This window comes from Enhydra lutris, unplaced genomic scaffold (genome assembly GCF_002288905.1).
Source record: "Enhydra lutris kenyoni isolate GAN:26980312 unplaced genomic scaffold, ASM228890v2 scaffoldscaffold10, whole genome shotgun sequence".
Lineage (NCBI taxonomy): Eukaryota > Metazoa > Chordata > Mammalia > Carnivora > Mustelidae > Enhydra > Enhydra lutris.
Window position 1 is genome coordinate 39,664,544 of NW_019154094.1, and position 26,891 is coordinate 39,691,434.

Below are 26,891 nucleotides of genomic sequence, written 5' to 3' on the forward strand. Positions count from 1 at the left end.
ACCCACCACTCACCTATGCGTCCTCTCCCCAGTACCCCAGTAGGCAAATTCCCCTAAGAGAACCTGAAGCAGGAGTCTCTGCCCCGGATGTCAACAAGAGAGGCGGGGTGCCCAGCCAAGCCTTCTGAAGGTAGCGGTGGGAGAGAAAACAAAGCAACCCCAGAAGGCCCCCTGCTCATCCAGCTCTTGCAGAAACCAGCCCCCTGCAGGCGCTCTCCCATCCTCTCTAGCTCTGCCCCATCCCTGCACACCTGGTTTGGTGTCTGGGTTGACCTTCAGGGCCCCTGGACTCCAGATTCATATAAACGCAAATGGTGGACTCCTGGACTGGGAGAGTCTTGGGCTGGTGGGGGTTTTACCACTGAGGCTATTTGCTTTTACCATTCCAGACAAGAACACACTGTTTGCTTCCCATAACACGTCATTTCTCCAGTTTGCCATTCTCACCTGCGCAGTGAGGCTCCCAAGACTTGGCTGGTCCTGACGCTGTTTCTCTGAGGTTCCTTCAGGCTAATTCATTAGCACCTTGAAGATGCCACCGTGTTCTCAATGAGGAACAGGTCCCTCCTCCCAGTGGTCTTCCTGTGTGCTTGGGGTGGGTCTCCAGGGCTGCACCTGCTCCGGAGGGCTCGTCCTGGGGGATGGGACTCTGTCCTGCCAAAGAACTGTGCCCAGGGTGACTGACTGCCATCATCAAAAAACAAGGTTTGTGAACTTTAGCCCTACCGACTTTCTGGCCGGATGTTCATTCCACTCCCCACACTCCAGGAGGAAGAGTAGAAGATGCCCAGCCCGGATGGCTGAGTCTCAGCTTCCAGGCCACTGCCGAAGCCCCACCCCCACTTCCTGAAGAAGCAATGCACCTGATCGCCATGCCCCAGACTGTGACCCTGCCTCGGTGCTCACCCCTGCCCTGCATGGATCCACACTTCCCTCTGAGTTCACAGCCCTGCCGAATGGACTTACTGTCAGCTGAGAGGGAGAGAGAACTGTGGGCTGGATTTGAATAAAGCGGGCTTTTCCACTTTCTACCAGGTTGACCTTGGGCAGGTCACTGTCTCAGAGCCTTAATTTCCTAATCTGGGAAAGAAGACAATAATATCTTCCAAGTTCCCCTGATACTGCCTGGGCTTACAGATGCCAGCACTGCCCCCTTCCATCCCCACATTTCCGGCACCCCCCAGAGGAAATCTCACCTGTGTCCAAAAAAATGTTACCATCAACCAACATATGGGCTCCACAGGATCTGATTGTTGTTATGGTTGTTTAAAGTTCTGGACGCCTGCTGGCCCCTGCTGCTACTTTGCCCGTGGGCCCTCCCTGGCCTCAGGCTCGCACAAGCCATGTGCACCGCTCACGCCTCTCGGACACAGCTTCCCACCTTCTGTGCTGCTGACCACGTGGGCTTCAGCTGCATCCAGCAGGACCTCACCCCGGCACCTCTCCTCCCAGCTGCAGCCCCAGGAGGGACTGACTCCGAGGTGAAAGTCCAGAGAGTGCTCACACAAGAAGACCCAGGATCTCTGATCTCTCACTCCAAAAGGATTCTCTGGCCCCCTTGCAAAAGTAGCAATCATATGCAGCAATCATATGCCAGAATCATATGCAGCCTTTCTGCAAAGGCTGGTCCCCACTATCTCACCAAAAGATCATCTTTCCTTTTTTTTTTTAAGGTTTTATTTCTTTATTTGAGAGAGAGGGGGGATGGGGGTGGAGCAGAGGGAGAGGGAGGAGAGAGAATATCAATGCGGGGCTTGATCTCACAACCCCAAGATCGTGACCCAAGCCGAAATCAAGAGCCGGATACTTAACTGACTGAGCCACCCAGGCACCCCAGCAAGAGACCATTTTGGTTGCAAACCACAGGTCTTCTCTTTCTCTTTCAGAACCATCCTGTGGCCCAAGGGAAATCTTTGGCATCACTGAGATCTAATCTCAGCACCACTGCTTAGCAGCTATGTGACCCTGGGCATGGTGTTGCACCTCTCTGAACCTCAGCAGCTCCCACCATTTTCTGAGAGTTATGCGGGAGATCCAACGAGAATGGATCTGATGTGCCTAGCACAGTGCCTGGTGTGTAATCCTCAGAGTCCACAGGTTCAACCCAAGAAACTAACACATGTTATCCCTCCCTCCATTTGAATAAACATTACCACCACTGATTACCAACAACAACTCAAATACCAAGCCTTCACCACGGGCCGAGGGCTGTTGTACCTCCCTTGCATTAATTCCTGTGTTTACTCACTTAATCTCAGGAGTTAGGAAACATAATTGCCCCATTTTCCAGAGGAGGAAACTGAGACATGGTGAGATTAATTCATTTGCTCAAGGTCACACTGGGTATACAGCAGATGAATCTGAATTTATACAGCCCATTTTACATCTCATCTTCTCAAAAACATGCATCTCAAGATTTTCTGTGTTAAATAGAAGTATAATGGCCTTGAATGTCAATTCAAAAGTACAGTAGTCACCCCTTATCCCAGGTGGATACATTCCAAGACCCCCCAGGGGATGCCTGAGACCTCAGATAGTAGTATGCCAGATAGAGAGAGATAGAGATACATAGATATGAGAGAGTTTAATTTATAAGTTAGGCACTGTAAGGGATTAAAAATAGTAATAAAATAGAGCAATTTTAACAATATGCTGTAATAAAGGTTGTATGATTGTGGTCTCTAAAAATATCTTGTTACACTATATTCACCCTTCTGGTGGTGATATGAGGTAAGACGCTGACATGATAAGATAAGGCTCGGTGAGATGGGTGATGTAGGTGTTGGGATGTACAGTCAGGTACCACTGTTCTGACCATGCCTCAAAAGGAGGACCCTCTGTGTCCCACCCTGGCTGACTGGTGGTAGCCAAAACTACAGAAGGCAGACCCGTGGATAAAGGGGGACCTCCGCACTCAGAATCCAGCTGAAAGCCATGTGTATTTCTTGACTTGGCTTTGACTTGACTCATGATATGTGCATAACAATAGCCACCCCTGAGAGCTTCCAGACAGCTCAAGGCAAGCAAAGCCTTGATTATCTATCAGCCACTTCCCTCCTGCTAGAGCAGACATTCAACCTGATTGGAATTGGACCCACTTTCACAATCGTGAAGCAAGCCCACAGACGCCCAGTCCTAAGCCCATAGAGTTCACATGAACATATGTAACAAAGCACAAACTCTTTCCATCATCCTCCGTTCATAGAATTTACTGGCTTAGCATCTCTGCTCTTATGTTCTTTCCAGACATGAATCAGTGTGGAATTACCTCCATTTATTCACTCTACGAATACCTATAGAGCCCCTACTGGGGGCCACGCACTCTTATCCAAAAAGTGTAATTCATGGAACAACTTATTCCCAGTTCTTATTCATTTCTCATGAATCAATTTCTTCTAAAACTCCCTTTCGGTTTCTGGAGGAGCTGTTACAGTTAATTTTTCAGAACATATGCTCAGAAACCTTGGTCTTGTAGGCTCAATAACTCCTCAGGTAACCTGATTTTATTAAAGGAAAAGATCGTCCTCTTCCAACCCCTTTAGATAAGCCCACCTCACTCCACCAAGCCGGCCGTGGGGCAGCCTGGGAGGCTCCTGCTTTTCCCTCTGCATTCTCTCCTTTTCTGGTTCCATCCTCCTCTCTCACTTTGAAAGCTTTCTTCCTCCCATCCTTTGGTCCCCTTGCCCCCACTCCAAAGCCACTTTCTCCTCAGCACCTCTCCAGGGCAAGATGCCCCATACCTGCCTCCAGGGTGTGCATTTTCCCCAGACCACCAAGCAATTCTCCGACACGCACTGGTGTCCTACAGTTCAACCCACTTCTGACACTCTCTACCTGGGGTCCCATAAGACCACTTCCACCGCCCCTCCCCCCGCCTCCCGCACACACACACTTCAGAGACCAATCACACATCCAGGTTGTCACCAACCAGCGATAGATCAGAGGTCCCCAGGAAGGGTTGCATTAATTTGCTAGAACAGTTCACAGAACTCAGAGGAACATGACCAGACCACCGGGTTATTATCAAAGGATATAACTCAGGATCAGCCAGATCGAAGAGATGCATGGTGCATGGGCGTGGGGAAAGGACGTGGAACTTCCAAGCCCCCTTCTAGCACATCTGCGTGTTCACCAGCCCAGAAGCTCTCCAAATCCCAGCCTTTGGGGGTTTTATGGAGGCTTCATTACATAGGCATGAATGATTAAATCACTGGCCATGGGTGACTGAATCCTGTGTTGGGACACAGTACTGAAAATTTCAGCCCTCTAATGACATGGCTGGGCCTCCGGCAAGCAGTCCTCATCCTTGGTTTACCTAGGGGCTTTCCAAAAGTCACTTCATTAACACAACCAAGGACACCTTTATCACTTAGGAAATGCCAAGGGTTTTAGGAGCTCTGTACCAGACACAAGAAAAAAGACCAAATATTTATATAAATATAAATATAAATCACACTCCACTGCCCCTTTCCTGCATTCCAGCCACTTCCTTCTTCCCCAATTTCCTTGCCTCCAGCGAACCAACCCACCAGACCACTCTTTGCCTGGTTCACTAAATGGGGATAAGATAAAGGTCTGCCAAAAGGGCGTCCTATTACCCCCTCCCCCACGAGATTAATTCCTCCTACAGGAAGGCCCGCAAAGAAACCATGGACAGGAATATGCATGTCAGCTACAATGGAAACTTCTCTCTACAACTCCTCGCCAGCTCTCCGGCATATAAGAATGAAATAGTACACTGATATCCTCACATAGCCGAGCAAAACAAAGACGAATCATAGACCACAAAAGTTCTATTTCAATAAGAATGGCTTTTATTCACCTGGCTGTGGCTCCAGCCCAGCAGATAAAGGCAACCACAGAATCCTGGCTCCTGCTCGGGCTTGGTGATGTCAATGAAGCTCCCACAATGGTTTTCCTGGGATGATGGAGGACTTTTTTTCTTTCTTTCTTTCTTTCTTTCTTTCTTTCTTTCTTTCTTTCTTCTTTCTTTCTTTCTTTCTTTCTGGATCCTCAGCAGCTAACCCGCACCTCTAACCTGACACCAGTCACTTAACCCGTGACCCCCAAAGGCTGTCTTCCCAACCCCCAGTCTGCAAAGCTCCTTTCTCTTTGTAAGTGGACCTTCTGTAATTCTTTTTGCCTGAGTTCTGAAAAAGGAGGTTGTGCTGTTTCCCATAAAAGATTGACCACAACTACGTAACGGCTCAAGAATATTGGCCTCTGGTCCTCAGTACATTAGCTGCGCTTCTTAGCCACAGCGGTCATTTTAGGCCATGTCAAGCTGCTCCTGAACTCAGCCCCTTCCTCCAAAGCCCCTGACAACAGGCACATTGAGGCATGAGAAGCATCATGAAGGGGAAGGGTCACACTACCCCAGCAGATGGCACTCACCCCCCAGGCCCCAACACCTATCCCTTCTCTTCCTCAGTCTCTCTCCCAGGCCCCAATCTTCAGGGGACCCCCTGGCCCTGACCTCCTCCCCACTGCCTTTCCTTTCACTGAGAGGAGAGGAAGAGTTTTAGAATGTGCTCTGGCTGCCCTGCCCTAGCTCCCTGCAGTTGTCCTGCGAAACCAGAAGCGATGCCCAACACCCACGGCCAGGACCCACCCCACCCCCGCCCCTCCCCACCCCCTCCCTGTAATTCACCACACCGTGCTGGACCTGCTGGAGCTGGAGTGCCTCTGCCCAGACAAGACGGGGACATCCTCCCCAGGGGTAGTCTCCTCGGTTCTTCCTTGGCCACCCTGGCCTCCCCGCTCCAGCACCCACAGCGTGCCACACGCCAGTTAAGTGTGGGTTGGAAGAGCGCACTGCTCATCTCTGCTTCCCATCCACTGAACCCAGGAACAACACCGGCACTGATTCGGTGTGTGTGAAATGAAAGCATGGCCCCGGGAAACCTTCCGTGAACACAGAGGAGCTGAAGCCCACCTGTTTTCAAACAAGGCACTGCTGGCGCCGTGGGGACTTTCTCTGAGTCACCAGGACGCTGCGAGCAGTTCACCTCTGCAGCTCAGGCAGAAATAAATTGGAGCCCATCCTTTTTGAAGCAGAGACCAGACCGAGACCCTCTGGGAGATTAAGGAGACACACAGAGAGGAACGGAGCCTGCACGCACGCTACCCCACCACCCCCCACCCCGTGAGCGCAGCAGAGGGCTTCAGACAGAAACATCACCTGCAGGGTGCCTGGTCTCTAGAACATCGACGGGGTGCCTGCCGGGTCAGCTCAAAGAGAGGCCAAGATGCCAGCCTGCTGCCTGCAGAACCCCTTCCAGGCATCAGGTATCTGCATTAACAAAGTCATGCCGAACACAGAGCTCATGCTGTTCTCAGAGAGCAAGGCCTCCTCTGGGTCTGGAAAAAAACCAGCAAACACTAGTCTCATCCACAGGCACACACACAGCCCCTGCGCCGGAGCCTGCTCCAGTGTGGTTTCTGAACAGTGTTGCTGTGGGTCCTTGAGGCTGGCGAACATTCCACTCCTTTTCTCTCTCCTGGGAGGCAAAGCAGACACCGCCTGAGCAATGCTCGCCAGGGGCCAGTCTCCCCGGTTTGGGCAATGAGCCTAGCAGGGAACATGGAGACTTGGGCCCATTTCCTTATTCTCATCCCCTGATGGGAAGGGAGCTCAGGACTCAAGGAATCCCAGTGAGTTGTAGGACTCGAGGCAGAGGTACAGTCTTCCTGGGATGGAAGAAGAAGGCAGGAGAGCAACTCTGGTGGGTCAACGGTGGGCAGAGGCTCGGGCATGGAGCCTTCCTGCTGTGGCTCTTGCAAGCCTCTCAGCGCCCTACGGCAGAGTTAGCAAACTACAGCCCGTGGGCCCAAATCTGGTCGCCACTTGTTTTTATAAATAAAGTCTTACCAACACACAGCCATGCCCCTTGATTTGCATATGGTCTGTGGCTGGTTTTGTGCTACAAACGTAGACCTGAATCACTGTGACAGAGATGATATGGTCCGCAGGGCCCCAAACCAGGGTTAATTTCATGGGCGTGCAACCCATGAGGCCTGGTCTTAGAAGATGCCACAAGCTTAGTTTAATTCTCTGCCGCCACCATCTTGGAATTCGTCATCATTTTCAGCAAGGAGTCCTGCATTTTTGTTTTTCACTGGCTCCTGGAAATTATGTAGCTGGTCCTGCCCAGAATATTTATTATCTGGCCCCAAAATCTGCCTACTTTTCCCTGTACTTTTCCAACCCTTGACTCCCTTTCACCCTCTGTCTAAACAATTCCAGCCTTGGGAAGTTCACTCCTTTCTGAAGCAGCCTAATAGACTTGTGGACAAATGAGAGTCCTTTCTTTCCCGTACTCTTGACAGGAATCCCATCAGTGACCATCAACAGGCCTACAGTGAGCCGGGCACTGGGTTGAATGAAGTCTGCTGCTTACTCACAGGTCCTCAGGACCACTCAGAATAAATCTCATCCCTTAAGCTTTCATGGATTTGCGTAAGGTTCTTCTGTTCTTCCCCTTCTGTCTTCTCTCCTTCAACTTGACATTATTTTATTTCTCATGAGACGTGCTTCCAGCCCTTGTACCATTTTTTACCCTATTTAGACAGGATCTAGTTTCCCAAAACCTCTCTTGGAGCCTGGACCCCTGGTGTACCAGGCTCCCACTGTAGTCTGACCAGCACAGAGCTGAGTAGGTAAGTCACCTCCATCGTTCTGGATGGTATAACTTTATTAATGTATCCTGAGACCACATCACCTTTTTTGGAAAACATTCTAAAAATCTCCAAAATCTCTGGTAGGAATCAGGTACCGAAATCTGGTAAGAGGGGATGGTGTCCTTATCTTCATTATAGAGAGGAGTTTCTTCTTCTCTCTCCAAATCCTTAGTTCTCCCCTCCAGCAACCAACACTCTTCATCTGTAAAATGCAGAAACTTGGTCTCTTCCAGCTCTGGAATGCTATTATGTGTCTTCTACATGCAGGCTCCAAAAGCCAAGTAGGAAACAGAAAATAAAGGCCCTCTGCCTAGATCTAAAACTCTGACAAAAAGCAGAAAGGTTTCCTTCTCTACGCATCCTCGCCTTACCTCTCTTGGAGACTTCTGCATAAGCGATAAATCGTGCTGGCTAACGCAGCCTTCAGTCTGACAGTTAATTGAGTCTTCAGACTGTAGTGCTATGACTCTCCCGGTGAGTCGGTCTCTATCATCTTTCCTATTACTTCCCCTTTTCTCACTCCACAGATTTATGTCTTCCTGCACATCCCATTTTCAAAGATTTTTCCCTCTCTCCCTGAACAAGCCCAACAGCAACAACAAAATGCCTTTAAAATAAGAACGCAGCGTCCTCCACAAACCCCCAGGCACAAAATGGGCTTCGGAAAGCCAGTCTGCCTCCTTTACTGTGCTCCCATGTCAGGAGCTCCACCCCAGGGCTGCCTCGAAAGCTTCATCTTCCAGCATGTTCTTCGTAATGTCTCCTCCATGGGTTCATGGGCCCGGAGGTGCCCTGTTAGGGCTGTTCCTGTGTGTGAGGCATGGAGTCTGGGTGAGGGTGGCCACCCACAGCGGACAGGTGGAAACACGGAAGGTCAGTCGCCGACTCGAAGTCATGAAACTGGCTAGTGATGGAGCCAGGGGAAAACCTCAGGCCGAAGTTCCTAACAGTTCCTGAGTTAAAAGCTCTTCCCACTACATCGCCTTTGGAAACAGGATTGTCAGAATGAAATAAGAGACGGCTCTTTCTCCACCACTGGCACGTGGCTCTTCCCACTCTGCCTAATTCCACTCATCCGTCTGGTCCCGCTGCAACACCGCCTTCAGAAATTACTCCCTCATCACCTCGGGCCACAGCATCTCCTTCCTCAAACACCCATAATGTATATTAACTGCCCTACAGCCTCCTCAGCATCGACCACCATCTTGAGGCGGCCACCCTTTCACAGGACCAGTGGGACAGCTCAGGGACACCGAGGGTCCCTTCGCAAAGCACCAGCGTGTAGGGAACCTCGACAAACAAAACCAGCTGTTCCTGCTATTCGCACTCACTGGAACTGTAAGCTAGCTACCCTCAGGTCCAGGGCCATCAAAAAGTTATGTTTGAGGTCTCTGTGGTTTCGATATTGAGATAGGATGCAGAGCAGCGTGTCTGCCCCATGACATCTGGGGGAAGCTGTGAAGGTTTAGGGGTGACTTGAAGCCCAGGGACTGGCCTCGTCGATTGCCGTCAGATAACTAGTGTCTGCTGCTAGCTGGGGGCCTTAGACCCTTCGCACGTGGTTCTCCACATGGACTCCTATGGGCTTTCTCAGCCCCCAGCTGATTTCCCAGAGCAGGAGTCCCGAGAGTAGAGAGCTGGCAAGCTGTATCCTTCCTATAGCCTGGCCCAAAAGTCCCAGAGCATCAGTTCTGCTGTGTTCTCTAGGTCAGAATAGTCTAAGCCCCTGCCCAGATGAAAAGGGAAGAGCACAGACCCCACTGAGTGGAAGAGAGTCAGTCCTCCTATTAGAGCATAGATGTGGCCATCTTTGAAAAAACACAATCGTCCATAGTCATCACTATCTGTTATCATGACTTCTCCTTTACCATGAGCCTCCTCCAAGCAGCTCCTCCTCCATCCTTTGTGAATTACTACCACCCCAACTTCCCTGGCTCTTTACCAGACACATCTGGTCCCACAGTGGACAAGACTCAAGCTCAGACTCAGACCCCTGCCATATCCCACATGAACACAGACAACAACGCTTTCTTCATCTCGACTCTTCATAGGAGAAGGTCGAGAGTCCCAAGACCTGGGGACCCAGGCAGGGGGTGAAGGAAAAAACCAACGGGTAAGTCCTAAGAGAGTTAGGAATGAAGTTTGCTAGTTGTCTACCATTTATCCCTAGTGACACTGTGGGGCTACCAATGTGCTCTGTGACAAATCTGCATTTCCTAGCCTCATTGGCCAAGAGGGATGGCCAATGACAAAAAAAAGTTGTCAAGAGGAACTCGGGGGAAAGCTCTCTGATGGAGCTGACTAAGCTGGCAGATACCTTCTCCTGGTGCACCCTTGCCCCCTTTTCCTCTTTCATCTGATCACTGGAAGAGCGGCAGCCCCCTTGTGCCTATGAGGTGGCTATAATAGCAGAACAGAAAGATGGCAGTCTGGGAGCCTGATGGCATAATGGAGCTCCCACAGTAGTTCTGAACTATCTATTTGTATTATGTGAGACAAGGGGGAAAGCCCCTACCTTGTACAAGCCACAAGTATTTTGCATTTTATTAGATAGTAGCCAAGCAAAATTATTAATAGAGCCCAGCTTTTTGCCTTGAGCTTTTTGATTGTCTTCCTGCCTCAGATTCACTCAAGTTCTAACCACCAGTGATCTTCCCGATAGATCCTCTGCAGTGCTGAAGTCTCCAATGGCTTCCTAATACCTCTGTAAAATCCATACTCTTTAGGGGGTGCCTGGGGGGCTCAGTCAGTTAAGCAGATGGTTAAGCATCTGCCTTCAGCTCAGGTCATGGTCTCAGGGTCCTGGGATCAAGCCCCTTTCCCTGTGCCCCTCTACCCCCCTCTCCCTGTGCTTCTCCTCCCCATCTCCCTGTGCCCCTTCTCCCTCTCTCCCTGTGTACCTCCTCCACCCACCACAGCTCATGCTCTCTCTTAAATAAATAAAATCTTTAAAAAAAAACCCATACTCTTTAATATGATATTTGGGATCCTTCCCACCCAGGCCCAAGCTGAGCCTTATGTCCTGCCTCACTCACATCAGACAACCCTGGACACTGCACACTTCTCAGCATCCTAGTTCACACCAGTCCTCTGACACCTATGGTCTTCCCACCTGAAATGTTCTAGGTAGTGACCTCCTGCTTGCCCTTCAACACCTAACTCTAAAGACACCTCCTGTAGGAAGCCTTCCCTGATGGCCTCCGAGTAAGCTATTTCTTCCTGAGGACCTCTTAAGGCAAGTTCTTTGTAAAATATTTCTGAGCTGTAACACTTGCCACACCCTATCATAATTTCTTATTTTTTTTAAAGATTTTATTTATTTATTTGTCAGAGAGAGAGAGGGAGAGAGAGCAAGCACAGGCAGACAGAATGGCAGGCAGAGGCAGAGGGAGAAGCAGGCTCCCTGATGAGCAAGGAGCCCGATGTGGGACTCGATCCCAGGATGCTGGGATCATGACCCGAGCCGAAGGCAGCTGCTTAACCAACTGAGCCACCCAGGCGTCCCATAATTTCTTATTTTTTAATGGGTCTGCCCCACAGACTAGGAGCTCCTCTGGGCAGGAACAGAGCCTAATTGGTCTATTTGTCACCAGCTGTTAGCAAATCTTGAATGAATGAGTGGGAGGCTGGGTGAATGGGTCCACAGACCCTGGCACCTAGGGACCCAGAGTCTTGCTCGGGGACCTTGCGTGATGCCCAAGGACCCAGGGAAACCGAGCAGACACCTTGGAAAGGAACATCCCACCGATACCCATGCAGTGTCTGTGGCCCACGGGCACCCCAGAAACTGTCACTTGGGGCAGAACAAAGGGCAGCATAAACATGCATTTCATGTGCCCTCCACGTGGCATCAAGAAGGCAGGGGAGGGTGGGCAGCCCCATCAGGGGTCTGCTTCTCTGTCTCCTCCCACAGTCCATCAACTCTCCTCCCAGGGAAACCCCGGAAGTGGCAAAGACTCAGCCCTGCTCCCGGCCCCCAAAAGGCAGGGCCAGGTACTAAATGCTCCAGTGAGAATCCCTACCATACAGCATTTCAGTTCCTCAAGCCCCTTCCCAAACACGAGCTCATCTCCTCCTCTCTGGAAGGGCAGGCAGAGCCCCTGACTGTTATTAGCGAGGCCCCATTCTCCAGGTGGGAGCGTGGTGGGCCAGAGAGTCGAGGCGTGCCGAAGCTCCCAGCCCGCAAGGGGCCAAGCTGGGGACCAACCCCTCCACCCCGCCCAGAGCAGGAGAATTCCAGGGCCTGCACCAACAGCCCAGCCATCCTGTGGCCCACAGATGCCAAAGCCTCTGCTCTCTCTCCGGTGAGGCCTGTGCCCTCAGCAGCCCCTGTAAGGAGTGCTGGGCCTTCCAGCAGAGCTCCAGTCTTAATTTTAGCTTGGAGGCCTGCCACAGAGGCTTTAGCGAGAGGGACGCTGAAGTTATGTGGGACAGCTGTCAGCTGGCATGCTGGGTGGGGCCTGGTTAGCCTGCAGGGACACAAGTCTGGGGACACTGAACTGTGTCCCTGCCCCAAGTCTTTTCAGCCACACTGGCCACACGGCTCGGATCTCCCCCTGCAGTCCCCCAGCTCCAAGATGATGGCCGAAGAGCACACAGACCTGGAGGCCCAGATTGTCAAGGACATCCACTGCAAGGAGATCGACCTGGTGAACCGAGACCCTAAGAACATTAACGAGGACATCGTGAAGGTAGGCTCGGCGGGCCTGCCTGGGCACCGCTGCCCGGAGGGTGTCAGGTCTGCAGAGTGTCTGGGCACAGGACGGGGGAGGGCTCTGCTCCATGCACAACCACGACCGGCTTCCCCGATGAGAGGCCCTGTTCCTCGGTCTTCTCCAAGTCCTCCCTCAAAAGCCAGCATGTACACCCCCAAAGAAAGTTTAGCGTAAACAAGAACAAAATCTCAGCCGCACATACATGACGCAGGTGTTGCCTGGGGCGGGGAAGCAAGTCAGAGGCAAGTGCCTCCCTACTACTCCGAAGCTCTTCCCATCAGCTTCTGGCCCTCGTCCCAGGATGAAGACAAACGGGTGGCCAACTTGGGCTCTTTTCTGCGCCAGGGGTTATTTCTGCGGTCTCCACAATGGGTGCGGGGTTAATCCCCAGAGGGTGGCTTCCAGTTGGCATTAATTCCCCCAGAGCACTGCCCCGTGTCTACCGCCCATGGTGTGGGGGGCCATGCCCGGCATTCATGCCAGCTCCCCGCCTGACCCCAGGTCCTGCAGCCAGACCAGGGCAGAGGCCTCTGGGAGGGCTCCTGAAAGGAAGCTCTCAGCAGACAGTTACCTAGCTTTTAGGGCGTCTCCCCCATCACCACTGCCCGAGTCAGCCTCTTTCCGCATCTGGGTGCCACTAGCAGCCTGGCTGCCTCCAGGCCTACACCCCTCACTCCAGCCTCCTCCCAGCAGCTGGTAGCCACAGGGATCTTTCAGCAGAATTCCTGGAAGCAGGGTGCCCCACCCCCAGCATGGGAGTCTCTGGAAGGGCTGTTAAGAGGGCAGGTGCTTGGGACCCCTTGGGTCCTATAAATGCATCAGAAGCACAGATCAGCCTTGACCAGTAGAAATACAATGCGACCCAATATACAATCACCCAAAGTCATTTCACATTTTCTAGCAGCCACAATTTCAAAAAAGAAAAACAAACAGGTAAAATTAATTTTCGTAATATTTTTGATTTAACCCAATATTTCCAAAATAGTATCATTTCAGCCTGTAACTGATCTAAAACAATTATCAGTGCACGAGTAGAGTCTGTGTCCATCTCTGAGATCCAGCACACAGCTCACATGTAGGCTGTCCATCCCTCCAGCCTCCACGTGGATCAGAAATCCTTGTCCGGTCTTAAGATCTCATAAATGTACAGTTGAAATCGAGTCACAGGCCCAAATTGTTTCCAGTATTTTTAAAAATTTTCCCATCTCAGAATGAAGTATGGCTTTTTACATTTGAATTAAAATTAAACAAGATTGAGAATTCTTCTGTTGCCCTACTCATAGGTCGAGGGCTCAAAGCTCGTGGCCACTGGATTAGACAGTGTGGCTCCGCACTTGCTCAGAAGCACAGCCCTTGTATCCCACAGCTCGGTGGGATATCTCCCACGTCCCATAAACTCTAACTCCTCGCCATGGCTTTCAAGCCCCAACCTTCTTCTTCCACCTTCCAGCTCCAACGCCAGTAGCCAGACACACCTATCCAAACATACTCCTGTGTCTATACCAGGAGCCCCCGACCCCTCTCCCTCTCCTCCCTGTGGTAAATGCCCTGCTTGGATTTCAAGACCCAACTCAAAGGTCACCTCCTCCAGGAAGCCTTCCTCAGCTCCTCCAGGCAGTCAGCTACACCCTCCTCCATGTCCCAACTTCCCTCAGGGCATTTCCCCATCACAGCTCATACTATATTATTATTGTATTTATCTGTATCATTAGTGGGACAATAGAGTACTTATGGCCCAGTGTGAGAAGTGCCACAAGGAGGAAATGACTAAATGTACAATAGCATTCATCAGTGGTTTGTGCAGCATGGTCTGGAGGAAAGAGTCCTGAACTTGGCTTTAAAAGGCTTGGTTTCAAAAAAATAAAATAAAATAAAATAAAAGGCCTGGTTTCAAATTACTCTCTTCTGCATCAAAGTGATGACCCTGGGCAAGCCACCCAGTTTTTCAGGACCTGAGTTTCCCTCTGTACAAGGAGCATTCCCTCATTTACCTCTACCAGATACAGGACTCTCAGAGCAGCGCTGTGAAAACAAAAGTATAATGTGAGAAATAAAAGAAATAAGGGATTGGAAAGTGCCTAATGCAGTCGCTGGCTCGCAGCAAGGGTGTGGCCCATGTGAGCGGAGCTGGAGCTCAGAGGAGTGTGCAGGACGGGGCCATGCAGCCACGGGCCAGCTCTTACAGCCAGGTGCCCCTCGGGAGATCCCGGCCGGCTGCTAGGGGTGGAGAAGAGGACCCCAAGGGAGAAAGTGGCTTCTAAAGAGACCCACAACAGGTAACCAGTGTAGAGAGGCTCTTGGGCCCCACCAAGCCCAGAGGGAGTCGGCCCCAGGCCAAGGGAGGCTCTCTAATCGGAGGGAGGGCTGCGAGCTTAGGCAGCCTCCCAGGGGGCTGAGAGCTGTCTCTCCTGAACCCCAGAAACATCCCTCAATGGCTAAGCAAAACCCTTGCAGATAATCTTGTCAAGAAGAGATGATTGTTTGGTGTATTTACTGGACGTTCCCTGGTTTGGGAGGGGGGGTTATTTGACTTTCTTTTGTTTTTAGTAACTGAGAAATGAAAAAGTTTTGAAATTCAGAACGAGGATCATAGATTGGAGTCAGATAAACAGTACAAACAGGTTGAAGTAGACTTGGGGTTTGTGTATGGTTTTATGAAAGGATATAGAAAAGTAAGAAAGAGACAGGAGAGCTGGCTGGGCAGACGGCTTGTGAACGGGAGCCTGGGCTACCTCGGCTTTGTTAGTCAGCTGGGGCAAAGACAAGACAGAGGGAGGCAGCAGGAAAAGGAAGCGAGGGGTGAGAGAGACAGAAAGAGGAACAAGGCAGAGGCCAAGAAGAAGGCTCAGGAGGTGTTATGCCCGAGTTTTCACATCCAAGAGACCACCAAGGAGCCAAGCACCGATGCAATCGCACGAGGGTTTATTTGACAAGCTTAAGCTTGGGCCCAAGTATACCCGACACAGCGGAGTAGGGACTTGGACCCCCAACCAGATTAACCAGAGTTAGAGTTTTTAAAGGCAGAGTAGGGGTGGACTCAGTGGTGGGTGAGGACAAAGGGGATTAGGGATGGTGTAAGTCTCTAAGGAATTTTGGAAGCAAGGTCTCCAGGACCATGAGGGGCTAGCTATTGTTGGGAGAAAGGTTGTTTATTACCAATAATAAAAATCTTCTCATGAGACCCTTTAGATGTATATCAGTGGGCCATATACTTGGGAATGATTCTGGACACTATCTTGGAGGTTTAGAGATAAAGCTTCCTAAAGGAATTGTTGTTGTTAAGATTTTATTTTTTTTAAGATTTTATTTATTTATTTGACAGAGAGAGAGAGAGAGAGAGATCACAAGTAGAGAGGCAGGCAGAGAGAGAGGAGGAAGCAGGCTTCCTGCTGAGCAGAGAGCCCGATGTGGGGCTCGATCCCAGGACCCTGGGATCATGACCTGAGCCGAAGGCAGAGGCTTTAACCCACTGAGCCACCCAGGCACCCCTGGAATTGTTAAAGTAGACTTACAGGATTCTGGTCGGACCTGTCGGGGTAGGAGGTCGGTCAGGCTAGGATTGTCCTCAGCAAAATCTCAAGGTGAGGGCAGTTAAGTCCCCAGGGGAGAGCCACTCTATCTGTTTCAAGGCCTTGTCAGTAGGTGAGGAATTTTAATGATTTTCTTCTGCCTCTGTTTCCCACATCAGCCTGTTAGGGTACGGAGTCGACCACCCCTCAATTAGACAGAGAACACTCTCGATAATGCAAGTCACACAGCGAGGTTTATTTCCAGCTAGCTGGGGTCCAAGTATCCGCCCGGCGCAGCGGGTTTCAACAAGGACCCCGAGCACTCAAAGCCAAGGGTTTATATAGCATTTTCAAGGCACTTTTTCATAGCTACATACATATCTTGCACCCCACTTTGACAGTTTAACTTTGTTTAACCTTTTGCCACCCCAGCGTCACCCTGGCACCATCCTGGCGGTTAAGTGAGATTTAGGTTTAGAAGAAATTTAACTTTGCCTCAGCCTCCCTCAGTTTTGTGGTGGGGAGGGCGACCTTAGGCCTCAAGGTACTGAGCCATTTGTCTCTGGAAATTGGGCCATTGAAGAGATAGCCCTTTTTGTTGTAAATCACCAGGACATTTGCAAACCAAGGGAGATTCCTGTCTTATAGGATTGTGATCTCTGCAAGTTAACTATTCGTTTTTCTTTAACATTTGGTTCCTGTGGCGCCACTGCCTAACCGCCCTGGTGGTATATGATTAAGTTGTTTTTTCAGGTTTTAGCTACTTTCTCTTGTCTCAAGTCACGTATGCCCTGTGGGCTGGTTAGGGACGCTCAGTAAAATGGCTTCTCGGCCTTCAGGATGGCCATTCTTATGCTAACCCACTCTTAGTGCAAGGTGCCGGCTTTTGCTTTGCCAAGATGGCTGTACTTATATCAGGGCTAGACTCGAGGTGGGTACAGCCTTGTTTTTCTTGGTCTCCACATCTGGAGCTGGTTTCCGGGACTTGCTTTTAAGCCCCTTGGGGGAAGGGGAGCAGGGACAGTTTAAGGGTTAAACAACAAAGTTATTGTTTAACTTCAATGGAAGCCTCTGGCTAAAATAGAAATATAAAATACATCCTTACAAGCCAAACTTGAGGTGGGATGGCCTTAATTTTCTCGGCCTCCACAGAGGGACCTGTTAGGGTGGTTTCACCAGCGCTAGCCCTGTGGGCTAGAATGCAAGACACAGGAAGAGGCCGGAATAAGACCGAGCTACAGAGACCCAGGTTCCGGTCCCAGCCCTGACACAGGCTCACTGTGTGACTCCAGGAAAATCCCTTTCCCTCTCTGGCCTGAGTCCTGGCAGCAACAGAGGCTGGGTGGCAAAGAGGGAGACCCATTCCCTCTGCCAGCCACTGCTGAGCTTTCACACAGAAAAGCCAAGGACGCAGAGCAGGAGAGAGACCCATGTTGTCTGTGGATTTGACACCCAGAAGACCAGAGGTGCTCCCTTTTGACTTTCTAGCCAAAACTTCCCTAAACTTCCCCAAAGAAGGCATGGTATGGCCCTTGAACCGGGGCTGGAAAATGAGTGCCAAAGGCAGAGCAAGAGCCCTGTGCAGCCCACCAGATTTGAACTGCAGTCCCCAAGGTTCAGGGCTGGGTCTCGGGAAAAAGGGAGAATCCTGGGGATTAGAACTGAGCACAGCCTGTTCCCCCTGCTCCCGACCATCACCACTACTCCCAGAGTACGGATTCCACGAATCGTTTCTGAGTGCCTACTATGTGCCAGGTTCTGTGCTGTCTCAGAGGAGATGGTGATGAGCACAACAGGCCCACTGCACACAAGGCCCTGTGCCGGGCTCTGAGGGATGCGAAGCTGCAGCGGCAGTCCTCAGGGCTCTCCAGCCTTTCCTTCAGACCCACCTGGGAAACGTCCCAGCCATCTTCCCCGGCATTCCTGCAGGACCACAGCCTCAGCTCAAAGGCCTCTCTGAGTTCTGAGAGGGCTCAGGACTGTCTCCCTAACCCACACCTAGGCACCCAGATCCTAGAGCAGGAATGTACGAGCTCAAAGTGTCACACAGGTCCCTCACCTTCAGGCTCCAACCTCCCTCCCTGTAGCCACTCAAAGTCAAACAGAGCAGGAGCCCAGACATGACTCCCACCCATCCTAGAGGTTTCCATCCCACCTCCAACCTACATTTGCCACTAAACACCCTCCTCCTTCAGAAAAACACACAAACCACACCCTTTGCCTATCAGCTCAGACTAAGAAACAGCCAAAGGACCCAGTAGTCACCAGTTCGGCAGACTCTGCCCCGATTTGGGTCCACCTGGATACCCCATTGCGGAAAGATGAAACTGACCTGTACTTCCTCTGGAGGGGGGAATCCAACCCAACAGAGAGGATGAGATTCAGATAATGAGAATATCTGGGAAAAGGTGCTAAACACCATAAATGACAACCTGGTGCAGTGTCCTGGGGTTTAAGGGAGGAAGACCTCACACTAGTCTCGGAAAAACAGGAACCAGATCCATGGGGAGACAAGAGCCCAGGTGCATAAAAAAATGGAGAGAAAATTAAAATGTGAATAAGGCTTTTGAAGAAGAGGGAACGAAATAAGCAAAAGCCATAATATTGAGAAGGACGTTGAGTGGCATTGACAAACTTGAGAGACAGGTACTGCCGCCACCACCACCGGCACCTACCTATGTCCATGGCAGACATTACCAGTGGAGCCCAGCACTCTTTCAAGCCATGAACCATGGGCGAGGCAGAGTTGGCTCACAGAGGAAACCTCTTTGCTACTCTGCCTGCCAAAGAATGATAAGACTAAGGGCATCCAAAAGAGAATTTGTGGGAGAAAGAAGAAGGGGCAGGCTGAGACTGGGTTATGGAAGGTCATTCAACCTGCCATTCATGCCATGTTGGTGGTTTCTTCCTTTTGGACATGTCTGGTCCCCTGTCAGGTACTCTTGGAAGGGCTACACTGAACTAACTCACACTGAGGTACTTAGAATCCAGTGTTATGGGGACTCCTAGTTCCTAAGTCATCTAGCTTTTCTTTTTTTTTTTTTAAGATTTCAATTTATTTATTTGACACAGAGAGAGAGAGAGAGAGAGAGAGATCACAACTAGGCAGAGAGGCAGGAAGAGAGAGAAGGGGAAGCAGGCTCCCCGCTGAGCAGAGAGCATTGCTTTTGTTCCCCCAGATCATATAGGATTCTACTATTGTGATTACCAATCACAAAACAAGAAGCGAAGCTTTGTCATTTTTCAGCTGTTTCAGAGCTATCACATCATGTTAGCTTCCTACTACATCGACCAGCATTTCTCAAATTATCTGGGTGAAGGGCCAGTTTTATTATTGTAATTTCAATTTGTTGAACACAGAGACTTCGGTAAAATTCAATAGAGATGAATTACTAGGGAAATGAAATGAAGAATAAACATCTACAATGTAAACCCCAATTTTTATTATAAGAGAGTTACCAGACATACAATGACTGGCTCAAATTTCTGTGACAATTTCTAAATGCTTACTCTCAACTGCTGTCCATACCTTGTTGGGAAGAGGGGCACCCGCTCTGAACCAACCTGTAAGTAGCAAGGTACTAAGCAAGAAAACTAAGACCAGTAAAACTAAGCCTTCCCCTTGGGTGTTCTGACTTCAAATCCAACTCTGAGTCACTGGATATCTTGGCCCAATCCTCTTGGGGTAGTTTAAAAACAAAGAAACAAACAAACAAAAAACTCCAGAGACCCAGAGAGGAAAAGCGCCATGACCCAAATCACACAGCAACTCAGTGGTCAAGAGCAGACTGGTCCCCAAATGTCTATCCCCGTGCCTAGAGCTGCTTCCCACCCACAGATACTCTATCTGAATTGTCCAGAGCCCAGGATGCCCAAGGACTGAGTCATACTGGAATCGTGGGAGGTATTTTTGACAGGGGGTGACTGCTGGCCTTCCCTGAATCCTCCGGCAAAGCCCGCCCCTGTTGTCCTGCACCCTTCCCCACCCTCTTGGGGCCTGTGGGAGCTGTGCTGGCTCGTTCCAAGTAATCAGCTGGCTCTCTCACTGTTCCAAAAATAAATATGCCAGAGAAGGAGACACCGACTCAATGGGCAGCCACGTTCACCCTTCCCATCCTCTACCCTTCCTCCGATTGCACACCAAGCCCTGAGGCTCTGCTGATAGGTCCAGCACGCCCCGCCACCGTCCCAGAAAAAGCCTTCTCTCCTCCACTTTAGAGACGAATTCGGAAATGAAGTCACTCTGTGCTTCTAATACACTGGCGTGACTGGCTAAGATCTCCCTGAGCCGGGTCTTATAAATACCTCCCCAAAGCTGTCCCAATGCTCACCTTGAATGAGGGAAACAGCTGGGCCCGCCCACACAGCCCACCCCCCAGAGAGCACATTTTTCTGATTCCCAGAAAATGAGCAGTCGCCCCCATGCACAGTGCCCAAAGGCAATTACGGGGAATAATTCAAACGTCAGCACCGATGTCTTCTGCAAAGAAATAATCATTAAAAGACACAACAGAGAGGTCTCAGGGAGTGAGATGATTACCATAAATAGAAAATGAGGGAAAAGAGGACTGAACCCATCTTATCCACGCAGGCAGAGGCATGCGTGCACACGCACACAATCACAACCAGGGAAGTCACAGAATTACTGTATTTAGGATCTGAGGTGTCAACAGATTTTCTGAGATATATTTTTGTAGGAACTTGAGAACAAGTGAACACATACTCACTGTCACTAAGCACCTAGCACGTGCCAGGTACATTGTCTATAGCCAAGCACAGAGTGGGTGCTGAATAAATCTGTGTTTGAGGGAGGGATGGATGGACACGTGGTTGTCTGTGGATGGAGGGACGGACGCGTGGATGTCTGTGGATGGAGGGATGGAAGCATGGATCAATGCATGGAAGGGTGGATAGGTGGATGGATGGATGGATGGATGGGTGAGAGATGGATGGGTGGGTGAGTAGATGGTCAGGGGGATGAACGGATGATTAATTATTTCTATTCCTCATAACAAGGTAGTAAGAAATAGCAAGCCCATTTTACAGATGAGCAGGTGAAGCGCAGAGCTGTAAGACACCTGCCAAAGTCACTCATCAGAGCAGCGCATGCACTGGTGTGGCAAGCCGCTTTTGGGGCACTACTGTCCTCTTGAAGAGAACACTCTGTAACAACCCACAACAGCAGCTAACGGTGATGAGTCCGGTATTCTGTGCCGGGCGGTGTTCTGAGTATTTAGATGTCTTACTTTATTGAATTCTCCTTCAGACTTTTTGAGATGAATCCTGGAAGCTGAGGCACAGAAAAGCTCACCCCACTTGCTGACGGTTACGGAGCAAGTGCGCAGCCGAGCTGGACTCCAGCCTCTGCAGTGGGACTTCAAACGGGGCTCTTTTCCACCCGGCCGCCTCTCAGAGGCCAGACGCAAATAATCACATGTGTTGAAAGGCAGAATACATGGGACTAAGTGAACAAAGCGGGCTGGGCTACTAAGGAGCAGGGTGGGTGGCGGGAAAGAAGGGGGCAGGAGCCCTGCCTTGGTGCCCCATCACCTTGTCTCTCTGGCCGACAAGGACCAGACCTCAGATGCCGCATAGCCAGCAACCACCTCAGCGTCTGATGCTGGCCGGGCGGTATGGACAGCTTAGATTAGAATCAGGAGGCCTAGATTCTCTCCCACCTCCGGGTGGTCTGCCTCCTGTGAGGTGAGGAGGCAGGGCTGGGTCACCTGTGAGTAGGGGAGGCACCATCCTAAGGAACAGCCCCAAGAAGGGCAGGGAGACTACATGCACTGAGTGGGAGGACGAAGGAAGGAGGAAGTGCCTGCTGGGACAAAAACAGGGAGGCATATCTCTGCCCTAATATCTCCTTCTGCTGGCAAAGCTCCTGGGGCTCCGCCATGCTCCAGAAGCTAGCCTGGGTGCTCAGAGGCATCAGGCTGGGGCACGGCCATGATGGAGGAGGGATAGACTGCAGAGGTTAGAACTCCTCAGTGGACAGGACCCAGGCCCTAGGGACCTAACTGAACCTCAATAATCATTATGGGTGGACCCAGATCAGGGCTGGAACGATCGTCCCAGGCCTCTCCTCACCAGCTTCTTGGATTTGAAAGCTCCCCTGAGAAACAACAACTGAACTTTTGCCTCATAAAAACCAAATAGAGAAGATACCAGCCCTTTCCAAGCACTGTCCAAAGCTACAAAATGCTCCTCAGCCATCTTGGGCCTTCTTTTCCAAATATCCAGCACACCAGTTTTCCATCTCTGCCTCTAAACCTCACAGTCCACCAAATTCCCAGCCCACCACCACCTCCCAGAAGCCCTCCAGGAATAAGTACCATCTTTCTGAGATGAGGACCGTATTTATATTCTTCCCTCCAGCCCTGCCCTTCCATCCAGCCCCCCCTTTAAGAGGTTAAATGACCCCTGCTGAACCCCAGCAGAGACAGCTGGAGGCTGAGATTTATAGGGGGTCCTGGAAGGTCCCACTGACTCCCTGAGCCAGCTTTTCACATCACCTGCAGACTGAAATCCCAGTCTGTCTGTCAACTTTGCTCTCCATGAACATAGTAGCCCCTGGGGGAGAATTCATCCTCTGCTGTCTCCAGGGGGATCTGGGGACCTGAGGCATGGCACAGGAGCTCAGAATATACTCATGTGCCAAAAACAGGACTTGTCATTGGATGTACAACAGGATTATGTCCACTCCCTCCCCGCAAAAAAGTCACCCTGGAAAGAAAAGTACCAAAGCAATGACATTGTTAGTACTAGAAAAATACAAGGTGGAGATGCTTTCATTTTCTTTTTACTATTTCCCGAATTTTCTGCAATGTGGCTCTGTCATTTTATAATGAAAAGTAATTTGAGTAGTGATTCTGGGCCCAGATGAGAGGATCCCCTGGAAGACTGATGTTTGAGCTCTGGCCCACCCAGAGCCTCACAGGCGACCCCTCCACCCTGGGTCTGATGAGTCTGAGCCTTCCTTCAACCAGCTTCTATTCAAATGGCCCAGGAGCATGGAATATGGTCATGTCCCCATTTCACAGACAGGACAGCTAAGGCTTAGGGATGCTAATGGACATTGCATATAAGAAAGCAGCTATGATGGTGTTTAACGCATAACAGCGACTCAAGAGAGATGAGTTAAATGACTCAGCTGAAAGTAATCTTTTTTTTTTTTTTTCAAGTTTACTTATTATTTTTTCCCACTTCCCCTATGGGGCCTCAGCCACTATTTTAGTGGAATGTGTGAACCGGATTCTCTGAGCACCGGTGCTCCTTCCAGCTGCAAGGCAGACTGGGGTGGGCAGCAGGGAGAGGACAGTCTGAGGTCGCCGCGGGACTAGGGTGAGGTGCTGCAGGCCTGCTCGGCCTGACTCGGCACCAGACACCTGTACGAGCCAGGATGGCACGGCCCTCACTTCACCACATGCCAGACCCTGAAATAGCCCTCCGACCCGTGCATCCCTCTCTAACCCATCACCATCACCCCAAACCAGCCCACAGCAGGTCCCATCTGGAATATTGCCATGGGTCCCAACTGGGCCCCTCCCCGTGTCCTCTCTCCCAACCCACACAGGCTCAGCCAGCTGCTCAAAATTCAGATCAGAGAGCAGAGAACAGACGGGTGGTTGCGGGAGGTAGGGGTGGGTGGTGAGCAAAGGGGGGGTCAAAAGGAACAACCTCCAGGGGGCGCCTGGGTGGCTCAGTGGGTTAAAGCCTCTGCCTTCGGCTCAGGTCATGATTCCAGGGTCCTAGGATCGAGCCCCACATCGGGCTCTCTGCTCAGCGGGAAGCCTGCTTCCTCCTCTCTCTGCCTGCCTCTCTGCCTACTTGTGATCTCTCTCTGTCAAATAAATAAATAAAATCTTTAAAAAAAAAAAAGAAAAAGAAAAGGAACAAACTCCATTCATAAGATAAATAATTCATGAGGACCTAAGTTCTGGCACGGTGACTGCAGTTCACAGACCGGGCAGCGGCTATGAAATGTGCTAAGAGAGAAGATCCTGAAAGTTCTCATCACACACACAAATGTGTTTCGATCTGTGGGGACAGACGTTAACTACACTTAGTGTGGTGATCATTTCCCAAATATACACATACTAAATCATTATGTTGAAACTAATATAATGTTATATGTCCATTATACCTCAATAAAAAAAAAAAACCCTCCGATCAAGTCAAGTCAGTCCCTGTGCAAAAGCCTTCGGAGACTGCTCATCACAGTGACTATCTGGCCGGGCCCCTCCTGCCTCACTCTGGCCGCACTGGGCTTGTACTTGGCCTTCTGGAAGCAACTGCATCATCCCTGAGGGTACACACTGTCCATCCCAGGAGTCTTAGCTGTGCCCAATATGCTTCTCCAGTCCTCGCCCCGTCTTCCACCTGGCCACCTTCAGGGACCAGCCTAGCTAGATAGCTCCTCCTTACCCCTAGGACGACGAGGACCGTCCAACTCTCCAGGATCACAAAATCACAGAAATTTAGAACCAGGCCTCTAAGCCTGCCTCTAACTTGCTTGTGGCTTTAAGCAAGTCACGCAACCCCCCAGGGCCTGTTAGCCCCCCATATGTTGGGGGGGCACTTCTGTGCCTCACTGCTCCTGGGTGTCACCGGCATCACCTGGGAGCTTGTCAGAAATGCAGTGTCAGGTGTCCCCCCAGCTGTGCTGGTTCAGCATCCCCAGGGGTGGGACCCTGCCAGCAGGTGCAACCAGCCTTCCAGAGCATTCTGATGCTGGCACACAGAAGGGTAGGAAGTGGGTGGATGCTGTGACTAAAAGATTGCCCTTCCCGCCCCCGCAGGTGGATTTCGAAGACGTGATTGCAGAACCCGTGGGCACCTACAGTTTTGACGGCGTATGGAAGGTGAGCTACACCACCTTCACGGTCTCCAAGTACTGGTGCTACCGCCTGCTGTCCACGCTGCTGGGGGTCCCGCTGGCCCTGCTCTGGGGCTTCCTATTCGCCTGCATCTCCTTCTGCCACATCTGGGCAGTGGTGCCGTGCATTAAGAGTTACCTGATCGAGATCCAGTGCATCAGTCACATCTACTCCCTCTGCATCCGTACCTTCTGCAACCCTCTCTTTGCTGCCCTGGGCCAGATCTGCAGCAACATCAAGGTCATGCTGCGGAAGGAAGTGTAAAGCCAGGTGGGGGCGGTGGGGGTGACAGGGCAGGGGGAGTCAGTCCAGGCTGGCCCCCTGGTTCTGCTCCATGGGCCTGCCGATGAGCGCTTTCTCTTTAGGGACTGCTATTTCCCCCCAAGATGGAAAGAAAAGACAGCCCAGCCACGCAAGCAGTCTGCCCCTGACCCCACCTCGATGCCCCCGTGACCAGGCAGGAGGAAAGAGAATTTGCTAAGAGGCAGCTACCGCAAATTTTTGCATTCACCTGTACTGTAACAGCACAAACCAGCACTCAGTTCCCACCCGCAGTCAACCTGTCCATGCATGCTGCCCGGGAAAGCTACCAGTGACTCTTGGCATTAGGAGGGTGGCTCCAATAAAGGGGTTCGGCTGTATTTGGAGAACGCTGTTTTGTGTGCGTCAATAAGGTCCGTGCATGTCCCCATGAGCTCCAAAAATACAGTTTGCTGCCCTGAGAAACAAGCGGGGCAAGTTGGTTGGCCCTTCTCTTGGCCAAATTCAAGAACTAGAACGGAGTCTGGTTCCTCTTGGGCTTCTTATTTGCTGGGTATCTGCTCCCCCATGCTCCTTAAGAGATTACTTCCCACTGAGTTCTTTTGCTCTGGCCCAGCCAGTGGTCACCAACAGAAGAAAATGGCCCTTGGGCTGGAACCGCCAACAGCAGAGCCTGGGTTCAAAACTCTCTGAACCTCCCCTTTGGCTCAGCAGACCCCAAGCCCCTGGCACTCCTGCTTGGCACATGCACCCCTTAAACATTCAGAAATGTGATGGGGGCATAAGGTCCAATATGTACATTTGTGGGCTCACTATAGATGTAAAGAACAATAGCAAGGGCATGCCCTGCCCTCTCCTCACCTAACCCCAGTGGGGGAGAAAAACAGTAATCTTACATTCTTTAGAGATACTGCTCCTAAGAGTGTTATTCAGAACTTAGTCCTTAGAATAAAGGGTGGGGGTGGCTGTTGTCATTAAATTTGTTTGGAAAATGCTCTGTATTTCTCTCAGAGATTTTTCAATAGACATCAGGACATCAAAGGCTCTGACAAGTCCTGCAGTAAAGAAAACTGATTAGGACATTGTCTCCCAATCCCACTTGACCTTTTTTTACACCCATGTAACACCCATATAAGTCTCATAAAATGATGGTTCCACAACAGGTTTTCAGAGGCATCGCCTCACTGGTGCCTGGCCATGAGCCCAAGGGGCTTGGGGGACAGTGTGGTAGAGCAGATTGGGAGACAGGGCACAGGCAGCCTCGGTTCCAGTCTTGTCTCTCCTCCTAGTTGCCTTCTCTGTTTCAATTTTACCATCCACAAAATGATCCCTAATGTCCATCTCAGCCCTAAAATGTTACCCGTTTTCGCTTTTTCTAGTATCTTATTATGCCATTTTCAAACACAGAGGAAAGTCGAAAGGGTTTGCTGTGAACACCTGCATGCACTCCATCTAGGTCTGACAATGAATGTTTTACTGCTCCTGCTTTGTCATAGCTCTATCCATCTGCCAACCTCAGCTTTCTTTACACAAGCTTATTTTTTATGCATTTTAAAATAAGCTGCAGATATCCATATTTTTGCTACTAAACACTTCAGCAGTCATCCCTTAGTTTTTTCCAGGTGGGGAAGTTACAGCCCAGAGAGTCAGCAGACTTGCCAAAAGGCACCCAGCAGGCCAGCATTGGAGCACAGCAGCTCTTGCCCACTGTTCTTTGCCCTATGCTGGGTCTCTCCGCATTCTCGGGCAGACTCAGTAGCCAGGCTCCTCCTACTGAAAAGGCTTAAATTCAGTATTACTTACATCCCCCTTGAAGGGCGGCCCTTTCAAACATCTCTTGAAGGCAT

At 50.7% G+C, this 26,891-nt stretch overlaps 1 protein-coding gene across 1 annotated transcript; it reads left to right on the top strand.

Annotated features, from left to right (window-relative positions):
* Window positions 1-12,166: 12,166 nt before the first annotated feature.
* On the top strand, window positions 12,167-25,433 carry LOC111144224 (caveolin 3). The gene is made up of 2 exons (XM_022498435.1): window positions 12,167-12,371; window positions 24,706-25,433. Exons 1-2 carry the CDS (start codon window positions 12,258-12,260, stop codon window positions 25,045-25,047), a joined length of 456 nt encoding a protein of 151 aa, XP_022354143.1. The 5' UTR covers window positions 12,167-12,257; the 3' UTR covers window positions 25,048-25,433.
* The last annotated feature ends 1,458 nt before the right edge of the window (window positions 25,434-26,891 follow it).